Raw genomic sequence first — 23860 nt, 5'->3', positions numbered from 1 at the left:
AGTATCTTGGCAAAATACAGAATTACTGAGTTGTAGTCCCAATCCACCTTACATCTCCTACCTACATTTTTGGCTTTGCTTTTGAGATCACCTCTCTATGTAACTTACTCAGGAAGGCCTTATTGGATTCAAACATCTCTATTTCTAAGGCCATTAATTTAAGTTTCTGGTTTCTTCACCTACTGATCTTCACATAAAACAGGTCCAGGGGCTGGAGAGATGGCTTAGCGGTTAAGCGCTTGCCTGTGAAGCCTAAGGACCCCGGTTCGAGGCTCAGTTCCCCAGGTCCCACGTTAGCCAGATGCACAAGGGGGCGCACACATCTGGAGTTTGTTTGCAGAGGCTGGAAGCCCTGGCACGCCCATTCTCTCTCTCTCTCCCTCTATCTGTCTTTCTCTCTGTGTCTGTTGCTCTCAAATAAATAAATAAAAAAAAAACAGGTCCAGAAATACAGGTGATGACTACTAAAATACTGTGTAAAATGACACGACTAGGAATAATACAGGTAGTGTCATCTGAATAATAACACAAAACGTTCTGTAAAAAATCAAGTATATTTTTCTATGAAGAACATTATCACAAATGAAATTAAACTTTTGGCCAGGGCTGGAGAAATGGCTCAGCAGTTAAGGTGCTTGTCTGCAAAGCATAATGACTTGATTTTGATTCCTCAGTACCCTCGTAAAGCCAGATGCACAAAGTGCTGCATGTGTCTGGAGCTTATTTGCAGTGGCTGGAGGACCTGGCATACCCATTCTCTATCTTTCCTGCTTGCAAATTTTATATATATATATATATAGATTGTATATTTTATATATATATATATATATATATATATATATATATATATATATATATATATATATATATGAAGGCTACTGATTTGGTGCTGGAGACATGGCTCAGTGGTTAAGGCACTTGCCTGTAAAGCCTGACTGCCTGGGTTCGATTCCTTAGCACCAATGTAAAGCCAGATGCACAAAGTGGCACAATGAGTTCTTTGCAGTAGCAAGAGGCCCTGATATGCCATTCTCATTCTTTCTCTCTCACAAATAATTAAATAAATAATTAAAAAAACAAGAACAGGGCTGGAAAGATGGCTTAGCGGTTAAGCGCTTGCCTGTGAAGTCTAAGGACCCCGGTTCGAGGCTCGGTTCCCCAGGTCCCACGTTAGCCAGATGCACAAGGGGGCGCACGCGTCTGGAGTTCGTTTGCAGAGGCTGGAGGCCCTGGTGCGCCCATTCTCTCTCTCTCCCTCTATCTGTCTTTCTCTCTGTGTCTGACGCTCTCAAATAAATAAATAAATAAAAATTAAAAAAAAAACAAGAACAAAAAAGCCCCCTTCGACTGCTAGTAAAACATAGGCTATGTGACACATACAAAATTCTCTGAGGCCCCAAAAGCATACTTCAAAAAGTATACACACAGTCAACCCTTCAAAACATGTGAAATGGAGAAGGAGCACACTACAATAGGCTGAAAAGGGTGAAAAACAAAAATTCCCCCCCCCAACTCCAGCCCATTTTTTAAAAGGAGATACACACAGTAATACTATAAAAAAGAACTTCAATATGAAACTCAATAGTAAGATTGAATAAGACATGAGTTTAGAGTTTGATGCAGGACCCAACATAACAGTGAAAAACAAAAAAATTGTAAAATTTGAGCACATGGACAATTTTTAAGTAATATAAAATTGAGAGAACATCTATCTGTCAAGCTCATACATGTAAAATAAGAACCTAAAAAAGCACAAAAGAGAATACTGTTTTAAAATATTTACATTAAATCCTATTTGAAAAATTAAAAAAGTACAAAGATAACTAATATGATTGTTAAAATAGGTATGAACAGAAGCACAAGACTAGCCATACTGAAGTTATATTGATGAACATCCAACAACAGAGTTCAATACCTACCAATATTTTTAACTCTGCTTTTCAGCTGAGTAGAATTCCTCTTCTTACTCTTTGACTTGGGAGTTTTGTCTTTAGAAGCCAGACTGGCCTGTGCAGATGCTTTTCTTGTCTTAAATGTTTTTGTTACTGTTGTTGGATCTATTGGATCAGGCATACTGCTAAAGCTTTCTAAGGATTCTTCATCAAACTGGCGTCTTTGCCTGCTCGTATCTACTTGACTTTTGTGATTGCTATTTGTAGTTTTCTCTGCAGACATTGCAAATCCAGACTTGAAAAATGGTTTTGCTACTTCTCCTTCTTGGTCATATAACCATGGTGTCTTACTGTTTTCTATCTCCTCTTCAGGCTGTTTTTGGTTCCTTAAAAATGAAAACAAACTTTTAGAAACCACAATTATTATTTATGTTAACTGAAAATTCCAGATACAATTTCCTGGGAGGTTTAGGATTAAGTTTAAGTGAATAAATAGGCTATAAAAATGTTCTCACAAAAACATGCATTCAAGACTGTGGAGATGGTTTAGCAGTTACGGTGCTTGCCTACAAAGCCAAGGGACCCAGGTTTAATTCCCCAGTAGTCACATAAAGTCAGATGCACAAGGTTGACCATGCCTCTGGAGTTGGTCTGCAGTGGCTAGAGACCCCAGTGCACTCATTCTCTCTCTCTGCCTCCTTCTCTTTCTCAAATAAACAAAATAAATATTAAAAAATATGCATTCAATGTATAAATACTACATGTTAACACAAATTACTTTAAACTTCAATCCTGGATTTAAAAATAAAAATTTTTATTTATTTATTTAAGAGCAACAGAAAGAGGCAGAGAGAGAGAGAGAGAGAGAGAGAGAGAGAGAGAGAGAGAGAGAGAGAGACTGGGTGCACCAGGGCTTCCAGCCATTGCAAACGAACTCCAGATGTGTGAGCCCCTTAGTGCATCTGACTAACTAGGGTCCTAGGGACTCGAGCCTCAAATGGCGGTCCTTAGGCTTCACAGGCAAGTGCTTAACTGCCAAGACATCTCTCCAGCCCAATCTTGGATTTTTTTATTTTTTGGGGGGGAGGTTTGAGGTAGGGTCTCACTCTGGCTCATGCTGACCTGGAATTCACTATGTAGTCTCAGGGTGGCCTCAAACTTACTGTCATCCTTCTACCTCTGCCTCCTGAGTGCTGGGATTAAAGGCGTGTGCCACCATGTCTGGTTCAATCTTGGATTTTTTATTGGCATAAATTACAAATAAATAAAAGATCTGGTATATTTATGATGAAAAGAATGGAAGTGGAAATGAAAATTTATAGGAAGATGAACATATAGGGAACAAAATTTGGAGGTAAGGCTGTGAAAAAGCTCAGTTAAGAGGTTTAGGAGCATCCAGACGTATGTGTTATCTAAAGCAGTTCAAAAGCACTAGAATTTGTAAAAATAGCTGAGCATTCAACTATTAAAAGCACTTTTTCTATTCACTAAGCATAATTTACCTCCATTTGTCTAATGCCATTGCTTAAATTTTATGTGCTCAATGCTGGCTTCTCTTATCTACATATGAAAAAAATGTAGGTAAAATATGGTTTATAGTACTTTTCAAAAAAATATGCCAATGTATTTTTTAAATTTTCTTTTCTTTTTAAAAATATTTTTAATTTTTAATATTTATTTATCTGACAGAGAAAGAGAGAGAATGGGTGTGCCAGGGCCTCTAGCCACTGCAAATGAACTCCAGATGTGTGCGACTCCTTGTGCATCTGGCTAATGCGGGTGGGTCCTGGGGAATCGAACCAGGGTCCTTTGGCTTTGCAGGCAAATGCCTTAACTGCCACGCAATCCCCTCCAGCTGCCAAAGTGTTTTTTTGTTAACTATTTTTCTATGGCTTATGAGCTAGAATTTTTATTTTTCATTTCCAATTTTCAATCTCTTATTCATTTATATTTGTATGTATTTATTTTTGAGGAGAGAGAGAAAATGAATGATGAGAGAATGCCAGGGCTTCGTGCTGCTACAAAGAAATTCTTGGAAAAGAACAACAACAACAACAACAAAAAGGAAATTCTAGGTACATGTATGCTACTTTAGGCACCTGGCTTTATATGGGTACTGGGGAATTGAGCCTGGGGCAGCTTTGCAAACAAATGCCTTTAACCATATAGCCATCTACCCTGCCTTAATAGTATATATATTTTTAATATTCTATTTTTATTTAGGAGAGAGAACAAGGCAGAGGAAGAAAAAGGGAGAAAGCATGGGCGCCCCAGGGCCTTCAGCCACTACAAATAAACTGCAGATGCATGCCCCACTTTGTGCCTCTGGCTTACGTGGGTCCTAGGGAATCAAACCGAGGTCCTTTGGTTTTGCAGGCAAGCGCCTGCATCTGGCGTTCATTGCAGTGGCTGGAAGCCCTGGTGTACCAATTCTCTGTCTCAAATAGATAAATAAAAATAAAATATTTCGCTGGGCATGGTGGCACACATCTTTAATCCCAGCATTTGGGAGGCAGAGGTAGGAGGATCATGGAGAGTTCAAGGCCACCCTGAGACTACATAGTAAATTCCAGGTCAGCCTGAGCTAGAGTGAGACCCTACCTTGAAAAACACAAAACAGGGCTGGAGAGATGGCTTAGCGGTTAAGCGCTTGCCTGTGAAGCCTAAGGACCCCGGTTCGAGGCTCGGTTCCCCAGGTCCCACGTTAGCCAGATGCACAAGGGGGCGCACGTGTCTGGAGTTTGTTTGCAGAGGCTGGAAGTCCTGGCGCGCCCATTTTCTCTCTCTCCCTCTATCTGTCTTTCTCTCTGTGTCTGTCACTCTCAAATAAATAAATAAAAAACGAGCAAAAAAAAAAATATTAAAAAAAAAAGAAAAACACAAAACAAACAACAACAACAACTGCCTTTTTACTTAAGTCACTTAAATCAGGGAACCCATGGTAGTTTAAATTTTGGGAGATAAGGACTAACCCAAAATATTTGAAAGGGCTAAAGTAAGATATTACATTCTAACAATGACATATTAATGCAAATCTAGATTAATTTTTTTTTTTTTGGGTTTTTCGAGGTAGAGTCCCACTCTGGTCTAGGCTGACCTGGAATTAACTGTGTAGTCTCAGGATGGCCTCGAACTCACAGAGATCCTCCTACCTCTGCCTCCTCAGTGCTGGGACAGCGCCCGGCTTGGTTTTTTTTTTTTTTTTAACTATCAAACTTATATGAAACATTAATAATGGAGAACTTACAATAGGAAGCCCTAGTCACTAAAGCTTTGAATACAATCTTTTGCTTGTGGAGATTCATTCAACCTCCTCTTTTTTTTGTTTTTTTTTTTCAAGGTAGGGTTTCACTCTAGTCCAGGCTGACCTGGAATTCACTATGTAGTCTCAGGGTGGCCTCGACCTGACAGCGATTCTCCTTCTTCCTTCTCCGTGCTGGGATTAAAGGCATGTGCCATCACACCCAGCACAACCTCCTTTCTAAATGACAATGTGCATTAAATACCATTTTAAGCTCTGGTGAAAGAATACTCTAATTATGAAACATGAAACTCAACAGGAAAAAAAAAAAGTCAAGTTGGGCGTGGTGGCAGAAGTAGGAAGTAGGAAGATATAAGTTCCAGGCCAGCCTGGGTTAGAACAAGACCCCACCTGGAAAAACCAAAAACTTAGGATAGCTAACAATAGGAGTAAACAATGTCAAGGAAATTAATTAGAGAATTCCTAGAGGTGATTACAAAGCTGGAATTCTAAGATTTATCAGTTAATACGTTTTTAAAAAAAAAGTCTCCCACAGTTAGTGATTTCATAATTAAACAGTGTCAAATGCTAATTTAAAAGTCCTAGAAATTCCCAATCATATAGCTAAAAGGAGATATAGTGTGAATTATATATTCTAAAGGATTTGGGCAAAAATTAATTAAGATTATTCTAACAGAATACTAAAATCAACTGATATCTAGTTTTTTCCAATCATTAAAACTTTTTCCTAAGTAACAGTAAGGTTCTTGTTACTGTCCAGCCTGCTGCTATCCCCTGCAATGTAGTCAATAAACCTGTTTTCTTTCTTAAAAACAATGAAAAAAAAAAAAAAGCCCACATTATTTATAAAAATATCTTTATAGGTAAAATGAAAATGTCTAGAGAATGACTTGCCTTTGCCAGTATATCTGTTCTTTCATTATTGCTTGTGCTAAAACTGCAGGCAGGGAGATCATCACATCAAAAAGTAATAAATATAAGAAGAGAGAAAACTATGCTCAATCCTAACTATGATATCATCAGAAATTCCAAGAAAAATTGCTTCTCTCATCTTTTTTTGTAGGTAGGGTCTCACTCTAGCCCAGGCTGGCCTGGAATTAACTATGTAGTCCTCAGGCTAGTCTCAAACTCACAGTAATCCTACCTCTGCCACCTGAATGCTGGAATTAAAGGAATGTACCACCACGCTCAGCTGAAAAGTTGTCTTTTTAAATATTTATTTATTTGAGTGAGAGTAAGAGAAAAGGGCAGATAGAGAGAATGGGCATACCAGGGCTTCTAGCTACTGCAAAGGAACTCCAGATACATGTGCCACCTTGCGCATCATTTGGCTTTATGTGGGTTCTGGGTAATCAAACCCAGGTCCTGAGGCTTTGCAGGGAAGTGCCTTTAAGCACTAAGCCATTTCTCAAGCTCTAAAAGTTGTTTTTATAGCCAAACATGTGAATGGACTTTAAGAGCTAAGTATAGAGCTGGGCGTGGTGGCATACACCTTTAATCCCAGCCCTACTGACATGAATTTAAGGCTACCCTGAGACGACAGAACAAATTCCAGGTCAGCCTGGGCTAGAGTGAGACCCTACCTTGAAAAAAAAAAGCAAGCAAACAAACAGAGTATAATCAGAGGCTATGAACCAAATACTTATCCCCTAACAGTTAATAGTCAGTTTCTAGTATAGTCAATAAACAATCTCTTTTAACTTAAGGACAAAATCAAGGACAAAAATACCTTCTGAGTCAAGTTATAATCTTCAAACTGAATGTCATAGTACACCCTGGATCAATAGTTGGAACTTCTTTTGGACAAGGATTACCAACAAGTCTTATGCCTGATAGCTAGCTAGTAAGATGAAGTTTTATATAATCAATACTATGTATCAAGCCATACAATCACAAACATCCCCCATATGTCAAAAAATGAATGTGAAAATCAAGTAGCCAAGATTACAAAATCAAATACCTTTGTTTTTCTGCTCCAAGAGAAGAATTGCTTTCAAAAGGCTTGGGAAAAGCCATATATTCTGTTTTCCCTGAAGGATTCTGGGTTAATGGCTGCTGCTGTTCATTAGGTGTAGAAATATTCTGAGAGAAATCTCCAAAATTAGAAGGAAATAAAGGGCTGAAATTCATACCTTATACAAACACAGGAAAGAAAACCAAAGAAACACTTTAGCCTTAAAATGAAATTAAGAGTTTTAGCTTTTAAAAATTTTAGTATTAGTTAACTGTGTTGTTCAAATGCACTAAAGCCAAAAATGGTCATGTTAAGAAACTAATATCCATTTATTCATTCACTATTTATAGCTTAGCTCACTATATTTAGGCCTTCTGATACTAAGGGAACTAATGATTCCCAGCCTTAAGAACTACAAATTGTACAGCCAGGTGTGGGGGCACAAGCCTTTAATCCCAACACTCAGGAGGCAGAGGTAGAAGGACTGCTGTGAGTTCAAGGCCACCCTGAGATCACATAGTAAATTCCAGGTCAGCCTGGGCTATAGAGAGATTCTACCTCGAAATACCAAAAAAGAGGAACTACAAGTTGTAAATGACAGTACTTGACATTTGTCAATTACTATAGGTTATCAGACTTATAGTCACATTACATTCACTTAATATTCAAAATAATTCTATACAACTGACACTCATTTTACCATTGAGAAAAGAGGTTCAGAGATCAAATGTGTATTAAAAGAAGAGCTGGTTGGATCAAAGCTGCATGATGCCAATGCTTATTTTCATTACACTTTAACACTTTAAGTACTTACCAACCAAGTGCTGTGTATCAGAGAACTGTACAGGGCTGCTAACTAGTATAGGAGGGGTTCACACAACTGAACAGATTCATAAAGAATGAACAAACTTTCTACAATGTAGTAATGTGAAAGAAAAGGAAAAAAAAAAAAAATCAGAGCTGGGTGTGGTGGCACACGCCTTTAATCCCAGTACTTGGGAGGCAGAGGGGTAGAAGGATCACCATGAATTCAAGGCCACCCTGAGACTATTGAGTGAATTCCCCAGTCAGCCTGGGCTAAAGTGAGACCCTACCGCAAAAAACCAAAAACCAAAACAAAACCTATCAATCTTTTCATTCATTAAAAATCTACTCAAATAATTTGTTACCAATATTGACAAGAACTTTGAGAGCTTGTTAAAATTTTTTAAATGTCACTGCTTTGAATTCTTGTTAAAAAGTACATCGTGGGTTGGAGAGATGGCTTAGCGGTTAAGCGCTTGCCTGTGAAGCCTAAGGACCCCGGTTCGAGGCTCGGTTCCCCAGGTCCCACGTTAGCCAGATGCACAAGGGGGCGCACGCGTCTGGAGTTCGTTTGCAGAGGCTGGAAGCCCTGGCGTGCCCATTCTCTCTCTCCCCCTCTATCTGTCTTTCTCTCTGTGTCTGTCGCTCTCAAATAAATTAAAAAAAAAAAAAAAAAAAAAAAGTACATCGTAGAGCCAGGTGTGGTGGCACACGTCTTTAATCCCAGCACTCAGGAGTCAGAGGTAGGAGGATCACTATCAGTTCGAGGCCACCCTGAGACTACATGGTGAAATCCAGGTCAGCCTGAGCTAGAGTGAGACCCTTCCTCAGAAAACAAACAAACAAACAAACAAACAAACGTACACTGTAGAATATCAATTAACAAATGCCTTCTAACCTTTATCTCCTCCTAAATTCCCTGGCAAACACCTTTATCTCTTCTTCCTCCATGATGCACTTCATATAACTTGCCATTTATCCTATTCACTCACTTCTATACCTTTTAAATTATTCCATTTTCTTTACAACTGCAAATGCTTGAGGGCAGGCTACCATCTTTTCCCTAATAATACTATGACAATCTTCTACTCCCCACTCATACTGTTAGTTCCTCTATTTCAATTTCTCAGTATTACCATAGTATTATCCTTCTTAAAGATAAATCATATTTAAAAAATTATTTAATAATTGTAAGCAGAGAGAGAGACTGAGAGAATGGGAGCACCAGGGCCTCTATCCACTGCAAATGAACTCCAAATGCTTGCACCACTTTGTGCATCTGGCTTTATGTAAGTACTGGAGAACTGAACACAGGCCATTAGGCCTTGCAAACAGGTGTTTTAACAGCTGAGCCATCTCTGTAGCCCTAAAAGCAAATCTTATGTTATTTCCATACCCAAAGTCCTTTTAGTGCCCTTCTTGACTTCCAATATGAAGTCTAAGGTTCTTTTGCACATCACCAAAAGCCCTTCTTACTCTCTAGCTACATCAACTATCCTTCTCCTACCCTTGGCTCTGGACACCAGTAGCCCTAACTACCAAACTCCGGTTTTGTTGTGCATCTGGCTTATGTGGGTCCTGGAGAGTTGAACCGGGATCCTTTTGCTTTGCAGGCAAATGCCTTAACAGCTAATCCATCTCTCCAGCACTCCCCCCAACCCATCCTTTCTTTAGAGACAAGGTGTCATGTAGTTTAGGCTGGCCTTTCACTTGAACTCCCAATCTTCCTGCCTCCATCTCCTCAGGGCTGGAATTATAAAAGTGTGCAACATAATGTTCAACTCAAAATTTTCACATTTATTTTCCTTTTAGATCTTTCTGTTACCTACCTGGTGCAAATGATGGAAAGTTAGTAAATCCAGGAAAATTAAACAGATTTACAGGCTGTGTTGGAAAGCTGAAAGGACAAAATAAATTGGGAGAAGAGGGGTGTGATGCATTACTGCCTCTTGCTTTGCTTCTAGTTTTTTCTGGATGCTGATTTTGTTGGTGCACAAGTTCATTTAGCATTTGTTTTAACCTGCAAAAATTTAAGAAGTCAGTAATTGTAAAAATCAGTTATATAGCCATCTATATAAGCTACATTTAGAAATACATGTAAGAAATGATTTAGTAGCACTCAAGAAATACAGTTCTGATACTACAACAAATCTGTTGGCTTAATTAAGTAACTTATCTTATGAAGTAAGAACTGAACTTGGGGCTGGAGAGATGGCTCAGTGTTAAAGGTGCTTGTTTGCAGAGCCTGGAAGCCTGGGTTCAATTCCCCAGTATGCACATAAAGCCAGATGCACAAAGTGGTGTATGTATCTAGTTCATGTGCAGTGGCAAGAAGCTCTGATAAGATCCATTTTCTCTCTACTTGCAAATAAATAAATATAAATATTAAAAAAATCCTGAACTTGGTTATCAGACAGTAGGTGCAACTGTAAGAAACTAAATTGTTTATTTTATACACTATACAGTTCACACCCAGTGTTAAACATACAGTTTACTAATCTAATTTTTTTCCCCCCAAGGTAGGGTCTCACTCTAGCCCCAGGCTGACCTAGAATTTACTATGTAGTCTCAAACTCATGGCGATCCTCCTACTTCTGCCCCCCAAGTGCTGGGATTAAAGGTGTGTGTCACCATGTCTGTGCTAATCTAAAATTTTATGAGTAAAAATTATGTTCACAACAGCACAGCTTATAATATTTTCAGCCAATAGAGTTAATATGCAGTTTGGCTTATGCTCCTTTCTCCTTGAAGATATAACTCTCCATTTTAGTACCACTACAGTCATACTTTTGGAAAACAATTACCTCTGAACATTATTCTGCTGCCATGTTAGCTGTGTGTAGCACTGATTCAGCTGGTGCATTATAAGATGTACTTGAGGAGATGCAACATTGCTTGGCATAACACTATAAGGACCTGTTAGAAGAGTTTGCAGCAAACAAGACAGAGTCTGTTGAAAGAAAATTTGGTAACAGTTACTGGTAAATTGAGAAAATATTGTAGTGCTTCCAAACTATACAAACTAATGGAATATTTATTTTTTAAAATAAATTAACCTGCTGGTCTTGCATCAAAGTCTGACAAATATTGACACTAAAATCAAGTTGTTTCTTTAGCTGATTAATTTGTTCTTGCCATTGTTCTTTCTCTTCTATGTAAGAGAGCTCTGAAACCCATCGAAGGTTTTCTTGTCGTTGCATGCTGATATTCTGTTGCCTTGTCTTGGCTAAAGGACGATAATTTCCATCTTCTGAAATAGGGCGATTGTTCTTCCACCTAACACCAAGATTTAGAACTTTATAAGATCATGTGACAAGAAATGGCTTTTTGAGAAACATTTTCATTTATTTGCAAACAGAAGTGGGGGGGAGAGAGAATGGGCATGCCAGGGCTTTGTGCCATTAGAAACAGACTTCTGACACATGTGCCACTCTAGGCATCTAGCTTTGCATGGAACACAGGCGAGCAGGCTTTGTAAGCAAGCGCCTTTAAATGCTAAGCCATCTCCCCAGCCCTGATAACCTGGCTTTTAAAATATAGTAATAAACTGGAATAGTGAGTCACTATTCTTTCAGGTCAAATGAATTAGAGTATAAATATCAGTCCAGTTGGGATCTACTATAGCAACACAGTTGTGATATAACAAATATATTAAGTCTTTGATTCCACTTCCTGGAACAGAGATCTTTAAACACCTGGAATTGGGTCCTTGAGCGTTATTTATTTATTTATGAATGAGGGAGGAAGGGAGAAGGGAAGGGAGAGGGAGGGAGAAGGAGAGGAAGACGGAGGGGGGAGAGAGAATGAATGGATGTATCAGGGTTTCTACCCACTGCGAAAGAATTCCAACTGCATGTGCCACCTTGTGCATCTGAGTTTACAAGGGGTACTGGGGATCAAACTTGGGTCCTCAGGCTTTGACTTTTCAGGGAAGAACCTTAACCATCTATTCAGCCCACAGTATCTTTTACTATTCAATCCCAGCCCTTTCTCAATCGTATCTGAGTTTATACTATAGACGTGAGTCTTATAAAGTGCTCAGGATGAAAGGAGTGGTCAACAGAAAAACCAATCAGGTCATTCTTAGAGGGTTCTAACTTTCACAGTCACCCTGACATCCAGAAAGGGAAAAGGATCAGAAATTGGGTCCAATTACCCATGATTTAATCAGTCATGTCTATATATATAATGAAACTTTCATTAAAAAGCCTTTAAATAATGACTTTGGAGCACTTCCAAGTTGGTTACCAAACACAGTACAGGAACAGGGGCACACAACAATCCCTCACTCTATACACTGAGTATTGTACCTTTCACTTTAAACACCTTAGTTGAATAAAACAAATTAGTAAATAGAAGTTAAGATTGTTTTCTAGGTGGAGTTATAGCCAATTATTAAACCTAAAGAGGTACTGTGGGAAAGCTCATACTTATAGCCAAGTTATAAAAAGTGTAGTTACAGTGGGTACCTGGATTAAAAGACAAGGCATTCTCTTGTGGCAGTGAGCCCCTTCATTTGTGAAGTCTGCACTAACTTTGAGTAGCTAATGCCATACATCAATTTGATTTCAGGACACTTGGTTAGTCGATATGAATTATAGGCCTCCTTGGTGTCAAAATTACCTGAGAAACTTAAAATCAAGCAAAATATTAAAATAAGACTAACCTATTTTTAGTTTCCTTTACCCTATAGGCATTATGATTCATACTGTTAGGAGGATACATTGGAAAGTTATCATTGGAACTGGCATCTTGCTCTTCTTCCTCTTCTTCATCTGTCCGAACTCCTTCAGAAAGATAACCATCTTCATTTCCTTCTTCATCAAGTGCACACTGAGTAGAACCGCCCCAAGTTGCCATTGTTCTAATGATTAAGAGACATTAAAAAGTATCATTATGAAAATAAGCTAAATATTTTCAAATCCAGCAATGTGTGAGAGTCTGGAGCAAACAAACACACAGACACATCCACATGAGTATATGAAGCTTCACCCAATTACAGTGACTTTATGAATGTTAATTTCCTATTGCTGTTATAAAGAATATTTAAAGCTGGGCACAGTGGCACATGCCTTTAATCCCAGCATTTGGGAGGCAGAGGTAGGTGGACTGCCATGAGTTTGAGGCCACCTTGAGATTACATAGTGAATCCCAGGACAGCGTAGGCTAGAGTGAGACCTTGCCTTGAAAAACAAAACAAACACGAAGAATATTTAGTTTGCCTTACACAAAATAACTCTTCAAATAAATTAAAATAACAATCACATCTTCTAGAACTTTTTTCTTAAACTAAACTTTTTTTTTTGAGGCAAATCCAACATACTGGCCTTTGTATTTTTTCTTCAAGTGAAAGACAAGAAAGAATTGGAAGAATTGGTGTTCCAGGGCCTCCAGCCACTGCAAATTGAAATCCAGATGTGTGTATCCCCCCTTGTGAGCACGTGCAACCTTGCAGGCTTCTGTCACTGTGTGGCTGGAGAGTTGGACATAAGTCCTTAGGCTTCACAGGCAAGCACATTAACCACTAAGCCATCACTCCGGCCCAACTAAACCTTTTTTAAACTTTTCCTTAAGTGGGATCTCTACATCAGTGTTGAGCTATGTAATAAGATGCTTAATACACAGGGCTACTAAGTACTTAAAATGTTGTTGCTATAACTGAAAGCACTTCAAAACTTAAAATTTATCTTAACTAGCTATCGTATCTATTGGCTGATACTATTAGAAGATGCAACTCAAGAAAAGGGCTGTTTCCACTTGTGACCTCTTCCTTTTCATCCAAGAAAATAAGGGACTGGTTAAATAAAGGTATAAAACAGGTATACAACTACAGCATTTACTGACAATTCATAAAAAATTTATTTTACAACAATTCTTTGTTGTAAATATAGTTTTACCATTTATTAAAGGTGAAAGCAAATTTACGCATTAATGAGCTAATGTGTTTGTTCATTTTAAAATGAAGAATTAACTGGGTGTGGTGGCACACACCTTTAATCCCAGCACTTGGGAGGCAGAGGTAGGAGGTCACCTTGAGTTCAAGGCTACCCTGAAACTACATAGTGAATTCCAGGTCAGCCCAGGCTAGAATGAGACCCTACCCTGAAAAGCAAAGAATAAAAAGGTAAATGAAGAATTAAATCTTAGCTATATATTTGCTACTGTAAAAGTATCCTCAGTATTTTTTTTAGAGTTGATCAACATATATTCTGATTTTATCATTGCCGATGTTTGGAATGCTGTTTTGTATAAATACATAGTACAAACTGGTATAAGTATGCTTAAGACCATTTCAGAAACTATTTGAGTCTTTCCTAATCCCAACCCAAAATTCATTTCAAAAATTTTTTTTATGAAACTCAAGACTGCAACTCAAAATGTAATCTTTAAAATCAAAGACTGCCTCATTTAAGTACTAACCAGGCTCAACCCAGCTAGGCATCTGAGATCAGATGAGATTAAGCACATTCAGGGTAGTATGTCTGAATGTATATACAAAAATCAAACATTCTAACAATACAATTCCAAAGATATATTTGATACTCAAATGATGATGGATGACAGTGATAAAGTATTAGAAGTTTATCATAATTAAACCGTTACATTTCTATTAGGAGCATATAACTTTTTATGTTCAGCAAAAACATACAACAGTCTTGAGTCTGAATCAGACAGTGTTTATTAGCACTGTGAGGCGGCATTGTGATGCAGTGTGCATGTTGTGTGTTTACAAGGAAGCAGTGAAGTCATGCAATGTAACAAAGGTAGGCACTGCTAGAAACACTTCAGATAATGCATTTGATGTTGAATTAAGTTTTGGATACTGTGTATTCAGAAGCCTTTAACTTGTTAAAAATTTTCACAACTTCCACTGTTGTGTGGACATACAAGGGGTTGAAACCCACAGGTAAGAAACTAGATTCTAGAGACCAATGATTCTGAAACCAGATGAACATCAAAACTATCTGAAGTCTGTAATAGAATAGGTGCACAGTAATCAGAACAAAAGTAAGATACATATTAAGACTCCAACACTAGAAAAGTTCTTCTAAAGAGGAAGAGAGTGGGTACAATAGCCTAGAAATTATATGAAAAGGTTAACAGTGCAACAAATCTGGATTTCAAAGTAAATATTATAATATACCTAACTATCTTACAAATTACCAATTCTTTTAGAAATCCTAAGTGTGAAAATTTCAGATTTAAATCCTAATATCAAAATGTTTTATAGAATAACTTTAAAATGATCCTCAGGAACCTTACAAAGAGTAAGAGTCTACATCCATTAAAATCTCTCTAAATAATGATTATCCCATTTAACCAGTGCTGACTTCACTCTCTGCTGGAGAATCTGCTTCTCTTTTTCAAATGGGAGTGGAATTTGAGGAGATAAACAACCCATTGTGCTTCAACCCTGCCCCAGCTGAAACTACTACAGAGGAACTGGAGAAATGAACAAGAGTGCTGCTTTCTCAGTGAACCTGATATCAGCACAAGGGTGAAATAGATAAAACACTGAGGACACTCAACACCTACCAAAGTAGAGATCCAGAGGCTCCTAAGAGCCCATCATTGAAGCTGACTTAAAATGCACCCAACATGGTTCAGGGAATTTTGCGGAAGAGAGGGCAGAAAGATTGTTAGAGCCACAAGTTGGGACATTATGCACAGAGGTACTGCCTTTCTCCCACAACTGACTGCTGCCCCAACAATACATGACTCACAATTCCCATGGGGATGACCTGCATCCCCAATGAGGAAGGCCCCTTTGGATAAGGGGCAGTAATGAGGGAAAGGATGGTACCAACATACGTTATTCACGTACTAAGTATGTCCAGAACTCAAAAAATAATTTTTTAAAAAAGTGTTTGTTTATGGTCTGACAGAAAAGCACTACAAAATACATTTTTCATTTTATGAGCTTAGAACCCAAGAAAAACAAGGATTATAGATACTAGAAAATCTGTATCACCATTTGATCAAAGAACAGTAACTGAAAAGAATAGGAAAGAAAGCTGACATTATAATAACTTGTAGCTGGTTGGATTCAGTTAAACTTAGTAACACATTGAAAACATGTGTGAAATAGCTGATTTGTGCTGTGGTGTACAGAAAAATCAGGCTGCCTTGCCTGCAAGTTTGAAATAAATGGTGTCTTTAAAAAATGATTTAAAAAACTCTCTTACTTTTCTGTTCTACTTTGTTGAGGAGTACACAGATTCTCAGACCCATCACTTCTCAAAGATACAGCCACTGGAGATGTGGTCTCAGCTAGACCTTGTCTCCTCTGATGTTCAGCCATTAGAGCTTCCAGCTGCTTTCTTCTCTGTCGCAGCTCTTCCCTTAACATTTCATGTCTTCGCATGTCTGACCACAACTATTATTTTAAAAGTGAAGCAAGTAAATATATGGATTTGCTGTAGCCTTAAAGAATAACAGCTTATAAAATACTGTCAGTGCAACAATATCCTATTTTTATTCTAATATATTCATAAAGATTAAAAGTACCATTTTAGTGTTAAGAAAAAGTTATGATGTTATTTATAATGAAAATGAGAAGCACTCAAATACACTTCATGAACAATTTGGGCAAATCTCCGATATATTCCACAAAATGAAAAAGAATAGGTCCAACTAAAATGATTGGCATTTGTTGCTAATAAAGAGCATAACTATTCTGAAATAATCCCAGTATAATTCTATTTTGGAAACAATTCTTTATTTAACCCAACTAAAAGAAACAAAGTACACTGGAAATGAATTACACACAGAGGACTTGTCAAGTAGGTGCAAGGCCTGAGTTTCAATCCCCAGTATTCCCCAACCTCTCAAAAGCTTTACAGATTTTTTAATTTCCCTTCTAAAAATGTGAATTAAGATCAATTCAGAAACAACAGAATATACTGTATCATACCTCATTATCTACTACCGAAGAATCTTCAGGCTCAAAAGCAGATTTGCTTGTACTGGGCTCATTTTCATTAGCAGTTGGGGTTGATGTAACAACAGGTAGATATTTTTTTGTTGGACAACTACCCACACTAGTGGCTGATAGCTGAAAATAAGAATAAGCAAAAATTACTACAAGGGTAAGCAGCTGATTTCATAAAAGCAATTATTTTATTTCTCTAGAGCACTGGGGCTATTTAATCTACTATTACCAGAACTCAATTACTATCATTACCTAAAGAGAGCAGGCTACAGGTGATAAAAAGTTACTACTCAGGAGCAATCTATTACCGCTAGGTAATAAGAATCAAGTTTTTTTAATTTTCTTTTTTATTTTTTGAGGTAACATCTCACTCTAGCTCAGGCTGACCTAGATTTCACCACATAGCCTCAGGGTGGCCTCGAACTGATGGTGATCCTCCTACCTCAGCCTCCCGAGTGCTGAGATTAAAGGCAAAGAATCAAGCGTTTTATACACAACACACTCTTGCCACAGATTCCTCTGGACATTAATTAGATTGAGGACAAATGATAAAAGAATTTTTTAAAAAGGGAAAAAAGCTATGGGATTAGAAAGTGGTTTATTAGAAGTGTATCATTTGATGTATTTCTCTTTACAAGGGAAATGAAATCAAAGAATAAAGCTAATCAATGAATTTTGGGAAACTCTCAGAAAAGAATCATTATTCCATTTCCTTATTAGCTTGACATGGCCAAAATTATCTGTCTCCTGTTTTATCTCAAAGACTATGTTACAGAATATTAATCAGCAGAAGCATATACATTTAGTATTGAAAATATACATAATTATTTTCTATAGATAACTTTTGGCTTAAAAAGGCCTTACTGGCCAGGTGTGGTGGCAGACACCTTTAATACCAGCACTAGGGAGGCAGGCATATTTTCCAGGTCAGCTTGGGCTAAAGTAGGGCTCTACCTCAAAAAATCAAATAAATAAAGATAAATAATAAATATTTTAAGTACTCAAATTCTGAACCAATGGTTACCTAGAGCTATACAAGAAATAGAAATAATCTTTCAATTCTTTCTGTTATCCTGTGAATAGTATAGATGCATATTCCCAGTCCAGTTCATTGGTTCAACTATTTCATCAATCAAAAAGTTAGTCTGTTACCTCTGTGTTGGTAAGAGAAAGACTACTTTAAGCTGATCTTAGGTTTTAAATATTTTTCAGAAAAATTCAAAGAAATAAATTTCATGATTACCTGTAAGTCAGGACATGCCTTTTGCAATGCCTGAATTTTGTCTTGAATTTCAATCAGCTTCTTTCTTTCTTCCTGCAATTGTTTTAGTTCTCTCTGTTGCTGCTGTAGTTTAGCCTCGTAAAATTTCTCTCTATAATTCAATTGATAGTATATTTATTTATAGGCTCCAATAAAGTATGATAGTAGTAGTAAGCAAAATATAACACACTATGTAGCTAGCCAAGTACTACATGTTCATTATGAAAGCTTACTGTACCTTGCCTTTTCATTTACTCCAGTATCTTTCTGTGTTTTATTGGGAGTTTCTCTTGTGTTATTTGAATTTTGTTTGGCATCATCTTCTGCTGGGTAGAAATCATCTGGATTTGATGTACTGGCAGAGATAACAGCTTGAGCTGCATCATCATCCTACAACAGCACAATTATATGAAAATGATCTATCAAGGGGCATTACCCAAGTCTTACCTTAGTATACTAGGCTATAAAATTTACATAACACAAAACAGATAATAAAGAATTTTTATAGAAAACAGAAGTCCATTCTCTAGTAATGATAAGAAAAGGAAACAAAAAAATCCCATAGTCAATTAACACCTCTTCAGTCTGTTTAGTAACTACCTCTTTAGATATTATGGTATCTACATGACATAAGGCCAATGTTATCAGCAAAACAACAATCTAGGGGCTGGGACATGGCTCAGTGGTTCAAAGTTCTTGCTTGCAAAGCCTGGAAGCCCAGGTTCAATTCCCCAATGTCCACGTAAAGCCAGACACAGAATGGTACATACACCAAGTTTGCAGCAGCAGGATGCCCTAGCACACCTGTTCTTTCTCTCAAATAAATGGTAAATGAATATTTTTTAAAATCTGGTTTTATACATAAATCTATACTGGTATACAATCATGTTCAGGTTTTCACTGTATTTACCACTGCTTTAGCACTACTAAGTTGTAAAAGAAACATGACTCATAAAGACAAAATACCTACTTCACTTTCATTTATTTTTATTTTTTTAAGACACTCATGTAGCCCAGGGTGACATGAAACTCACCACACAGCTAAGGATGACTATGTGTTGGGAGCTGTAGCTGCTCTTTGACCATGAGAACTGAAGCTGTTTTTGGATCTGCGGGCACAGAGACCTCATCATATGGCCTTGGCAAACAGTTTTCAGAAACAGAGGCTTTGTGGAGCAGACTTTAGGCATGTAGGCACTGTCTGGAAAGTTTTGTTTTCTGTATATAAGCTTGTGCTTGCCTGAATAAATCTGAGACCTTGATCAGAATATAGACTTGGTCTCCTTCTTTGTGTCTCTTGTCTCCCATCCAGGTTACTTTCCCCTCATGCCCTTGTTTAACACCCCGCTGGCCAGGGCAAGTGGTGCCCAACGTGGAGCAGAAGAAGGGGGTACTATATTATAGGGTGGTGACCATGTACCCAAGAGTGTCTGGGGGGGGGGGCAATCAGGGTTATGATATTTAGTAGCTTCATCCTGCAATTCAGCCTCTCTCTCAGCTTTATTTGCCTCTTTCTCAGGGGAAAGGGAGTCATCATTAGGATTGGTGGTTTTTAAGTTAGACAACTGGATAGATAGATTGCGGGAGAGGGCTACTGGGGGTGGGTTATTAGCTTCTATTACTACTGCTGCTGTTGCTCTTACACAAGAAGTTCATACTGCACACTTTGTTAATAATCTAGCTAAGAATGTTTCTGTTGCTTTGGGAACTCAAGTTACCATAGACAAGAAGTAAGAAGAAAAAATAGGGGCTGGAGAGATGGCTTAGCGGTTAAGCGCTTGCCTGTGAAGCCTAAGGACCCCGGTTCGAGGCTTGGTTCCCCAGGTCCCACGTGAGCCAGATGCACAAGGGGGCGCACGCATCTGGAGTTCGTTTGCAGAGGCTGGAAGCCCTGGCGCGCCCATTCTCTCTCTCTCCCTCTATCTGTCTTTCTCTCTGTGTCTGTCGCTCTCAAAATAAATAAATAAAAAAAAATAAAATAAATAGATTTTTATTTGATGTAATGACCTATTTAGGAGAGCAAATTCAAGGAATGAAGATTAGAGCTCGATTAGAATGCCATGCAGATTATCAATGGATCTGCATCACCTCTAAGACTTACAATGCTAGTTATAAAGATTGGGTAAAGGTCAAAATGGACTTGGAAGGAATTTGGCACCATGACAACATTTCGTTAGATTTGGTTAATTTACATTCAGAAATTTTAGCTATACAAAACAGTCATCTTGATTTTGATGCCACTAAGGCTGCTAATGACTTACTGCAATTAAGTCTGTGTTGCCTGGTTGGGACTCTCAAGTTCCTGGATAGGCAGCTTTGCAGCTGTGGGAGTTTGTCTTCTGCTTCTCTTATGCCTACTGCCTATTTTCTTCAAGTGTCTAATGAAGTCTACTGTGAATGTTCGTGCAGAGGTCCAAGCCATGCACTATAGAATACGTCCTTGACTCCTCTCCTTTAGGAGCTGCATAGGATTCAGACCTATGCATATCAGCTCACAATAAAGTATGATATGGGCATCAACATGGGTGCGAGGCAAAGCACCACAAGGGAAGGTCCCTTTCTGAATTTCCTGAGAGAAAAACCTGACTTGCATGGAGGTTGGTACCACACTTATTATGATCATATAGGCCCTGCCTCCCCTCCCCAAAAGGTACCAACAAGGGCCAAGACTGTGGGTCGAAAAAAATGACAGCCCACGGGAGGTGTCAGGTCAATACTCCCCCAGTTGGTTAAAGCCCACCACTGAATAGCAGGTCTCCCTGTCTTTTTTTTTTTTTTTTTTGGTTTTTCGAGTTAGGGTCTCACTCTGGCTCAGGCTGACCTGGAATTCACTATGTAGTCTCAGGGTGGCCTCGAACTCTCAGCGATCCTCCTACCTCTGCCTCCCGAGTGCTGGGATTAAAGGCGTGCGCCACCACGCCCGGCCTCCCTGTCTTTTGTATAAAAAGAAGGGAGGAGATGTTGGGAGCTGTAGCTGCTCTTTGACCATGAGACCTGAAGCTGTTTTTGGATCTCCGGGCACAGAGACCTTATCATATGGCCTTGGCAAACAGTTTTCAGAAACAGAGGCTTTGTGGAGCAGACTTCAGGCACGTAGGCACTGTCTGGAAAGTTTTATTTTCTGTATATAAGCTTGTGCTTGCCTGAATAAATCTGAGACCTTGATCAGAATATAGACTTGGTCTCCTTCTTTGTGTCTCTTGTCTCCCATCCAGGTTACTTTCCCCTCATGTCCTTGTTTAACCTCCCGCTGGCCAGGGCAACTATGAACTCCTGGATCCTCCTGTCCTTACCTCTCAAGTCCTAGGACTATGGGGCATGCACTTTTACTCTCAGCACTATTCTCACCCTTATTTAACAGGAAAAGTTTGCCAATGTCCATCTATAGCATGTGAAGTACTAAGCCTTTGAAATGGACACATAAGAAATAAGGGGGACTAGTTGGTAAGAGGAAGGGCATCCATGAGAAGGGCAAGAAGGGGAAACAAGATGGTGAGCGTGATCAAAATATATCATACACTTGATAAAAATGTAAAGAAACCCCTTCTGTATAACTGATATGATATATTGATATGTCATTTTAAAAAAGGAAAGTAGGACTGGGGATATAGCTCACTTGTAGTATGCTTGTCTAGCATATGCATGGTGTTTGGTTCAATGACTATTATAGGAAAAAAGAAAAGTGAAAAGTAAAGAAGAAAAAGGAATGTATATTAGTATAATTATACTAACATAATTATCAAACACATGCACAAATATAAGTTTGTAAGTCTGTAGTATTTAACAAGTACTTTACCTGCACCATAGCAACAAGATCTTGCAGCTGTCGAAGTTTCTGTTTTGCAGCCATAAGTCTACCAATCTTCTGTTCAAATTCTGCATCTTCTGGTGCCTCATCAACCAGACTGCTCCTATGACTAGATACTGAAGCTCCACTCACTCCCTCTTCTTCTATTTCCTCTTCCTCTTCATCATCTTCACCTTGCACTATACGCATTTCTTGTTCTCCTTCTCTATTGTATCGACAGTCTGCTAAAAAAACGTACCATTCAAATCAACAAATTTAAAATAAACTTGATTATTAAAGAAAATGCACTTTAAAAGGATAACATAGTAAAATTATCTGTAATTACAGTCAATCATACCAAGGGAAGGCATGTTCACAGCCCTGACATTGGCAGCAGATCTGTTGTTAATTTGGCAATTAGAATTAACTGCCCTTCCATCTCTATTATTAGAAGCACACTGTGCGTTACTGGTACTGTTTACTTCATTCCAGGTAGCTGCTACTTGTGGATTTCTGAAGGAAAGAAAAACTTGAGTTATTTGAAATAAAAACACTTAAGAGCAAAAATAAAGTAGCTTCAGACCCAAAAAACATTATTAACTAAATTCCAATTCTGAATAACAAATTCATGCTTTTCCTTATCTATTCCATGCTGTCCTTAGAAATTTATGAAAAAAAATTAAAAACTCAAAACACACTTAAAAAATAGAGGTATGGGCTGGAGAGATGGCTTAGCAGTTAAAGCATTTGCGTGCAAAGCCTAAGAACTCAGATTCAATTCACCAGTATCCATACAAGCCAGATGCACAAGGTGGCACATGCACCTGGAGTTTGTTTACAGTGTCTACAGGCCCTGGTATGCCCACTGTCTCTCAAATAAATAAAAATAATAAAAATGAAAAAAATATAGAGGTATGAAAATGCTGAATTAGGTACTTTTATAACTTATCTGCATTCAACATAACAGCTAATTTACTAAACTAAACCCAATACTTCCCTGTTTTTCTTTATAGGCATTAATGACTTTTACATTGAACAAATTAGCAGATTTTCAAGGAAAAAAGTTTAAAATAAAAGCAAATACTGAATGCTTAATTGAAGTAACCCTCATCCACTCTGAAAGTACTAGGTTCAGATGAAGGCACTGGAAAAACCAGGTTTCCTACCGGATATTAGTAACTGGTTCACAATTTTCATGCTCAGAATCATATTCTGACTCTTCAGTTTCTTCATCTTTTGTATTTTCATTGACAGCATCTGTCATCATATCTGATGTTTGTTCATAATAATGAACTAATTCTCTTAGTTCATTCAATCTCTTTCGAACTTCATTTAATTTCCTAATAAAAATACAAAAATTAATACCCACTTTAAGCAAAACAAGCAGCATATTTTCACATAATAGCAGCTGGTACACATACACATATTACACACTGATGCACAAAATATAAATTAAGCCAAATATCCAGGGGATGTATCCAAAAAGCATTGAGTTTAATTGCAAGTAAATCTTGCTCAGTTTCCTTGTAGGGACAAACATATGATAAATAATTCTAGTTTAACTATTCACTTTAAAAAATACTTCATTTATGAGAGAGAGAGAGAGAGAGAGAGAGAGAGAGAGAGAAGGAGGGAGGGAGGGAGGAAATATGGATGTTCTAGTCACTGCTAACCAACTCCAGACACAGCACTATCTTGATAGTCTTGTGCAATATAATTTCAGGGCTATATGACTCTTGAGCCTGGGCTCTATCATATAGGTATTGAAAATCATTGCAGTCATAGTTTTGATCCTTTATCTGAGAAGCAAGCTTACAGCAGCTACCTGTGTTATGATATAATTTTCTTTGACAACTCAAAAAGTACACATATCAAACACAGTGCTTCCAACAGCTAACTTAATGCTTATCTCACAACTTGTCAACTAAATTTTCAACACACGGTGAAAAAACTCTGATTTGTCACCAT

General features: G+C 38.0%; 1 protein-coding gene across 11 annotated transcripts in view; it reads right to left on the bottom strand.

Annotated features, from left to right (window-relative positions):
• The window catches only part of Pcm1 (pericentriolar material 1), a 130425-nt gene that overhangs the window by 50650 nt on the left and 55915 nt on the right, over positions 1 to 23860 (bottom strand). For 6 of the 11 annotated variants that reach the window (XM_045141604.1, XM_045141606.1, XM_045141607.1 and 3 more), the window contains 13 exons: positions 23059 to 23232; positions 22251 to 22405; positions 21902 to 22137; positions 18344 to 18495; positions 18088 to 18217; positions 16827 to 16967; positions 16099 to 16289; positions 12579 to 12776; positions 10969 to 11188; positions 10717 to 10862; positions 9742 to 9932; positions 7115 to 7286; positions 1920 to 2278 (listed from right to left, as the gene is read on the bottom strand). In XM_045141604.1, coding sequence (XP_044997539.1) covers positions 1920 to 2278; positions 7115 to 7286; positions 9742 to 9932; positions 10717 to 10862; positions 10969 to 11188; positions 12579 to 12776; positions 16099 to 16289; positions 16827 to 16967; positions 18088 to 18217; positions 18344 to 18495; positions 21902 to 22137; positions 22251 to 22405; positions 23059 to 23232 — 2465 coding nt within the window. The remainder of the gene's footprint in view (positions 1 to 1919; positions 2279 to 7114; positions 7287 to 9741; positions 9933 to 10716; positions 10863 to 10968; positions 11189 to 12578; positions 12777 to 16098; positions 16290 to 16826; positions 16968 to 18087; positions 18218 to 18343; positions 18496 to 21901; positions 22138 to 22250; positions 22406 to 23058; positions 23233 to 23860) is intronic. The other 5 variants (XM_045141605.1, XM_045141609.1, XM_045141610.1 and 2 more) reach the window with 1 other exon arrangement.

The sequence above is a fragment of the Jaculus jaculus genome, chromosome 1, assembly GCF_020740685.1.
Source record: "Jaculus jaculus isolate mJacJac1 chromosome 1, mJacJac1.mat.Y.cur, whole genome shotgun sequence".
In the NCBI taxonomy this organism is placed as follows: domain Eukaryota; kingdom Metazoa; phylum Chordata; class Mammalia; order Rodentia; family Dipodidae; genus Jaculus; species Jaculus jaculus.
Note: the sequence above shows the minus strand (reverse complement) of the source record. Positions and strands in the feature narration are given on the sequence as shown.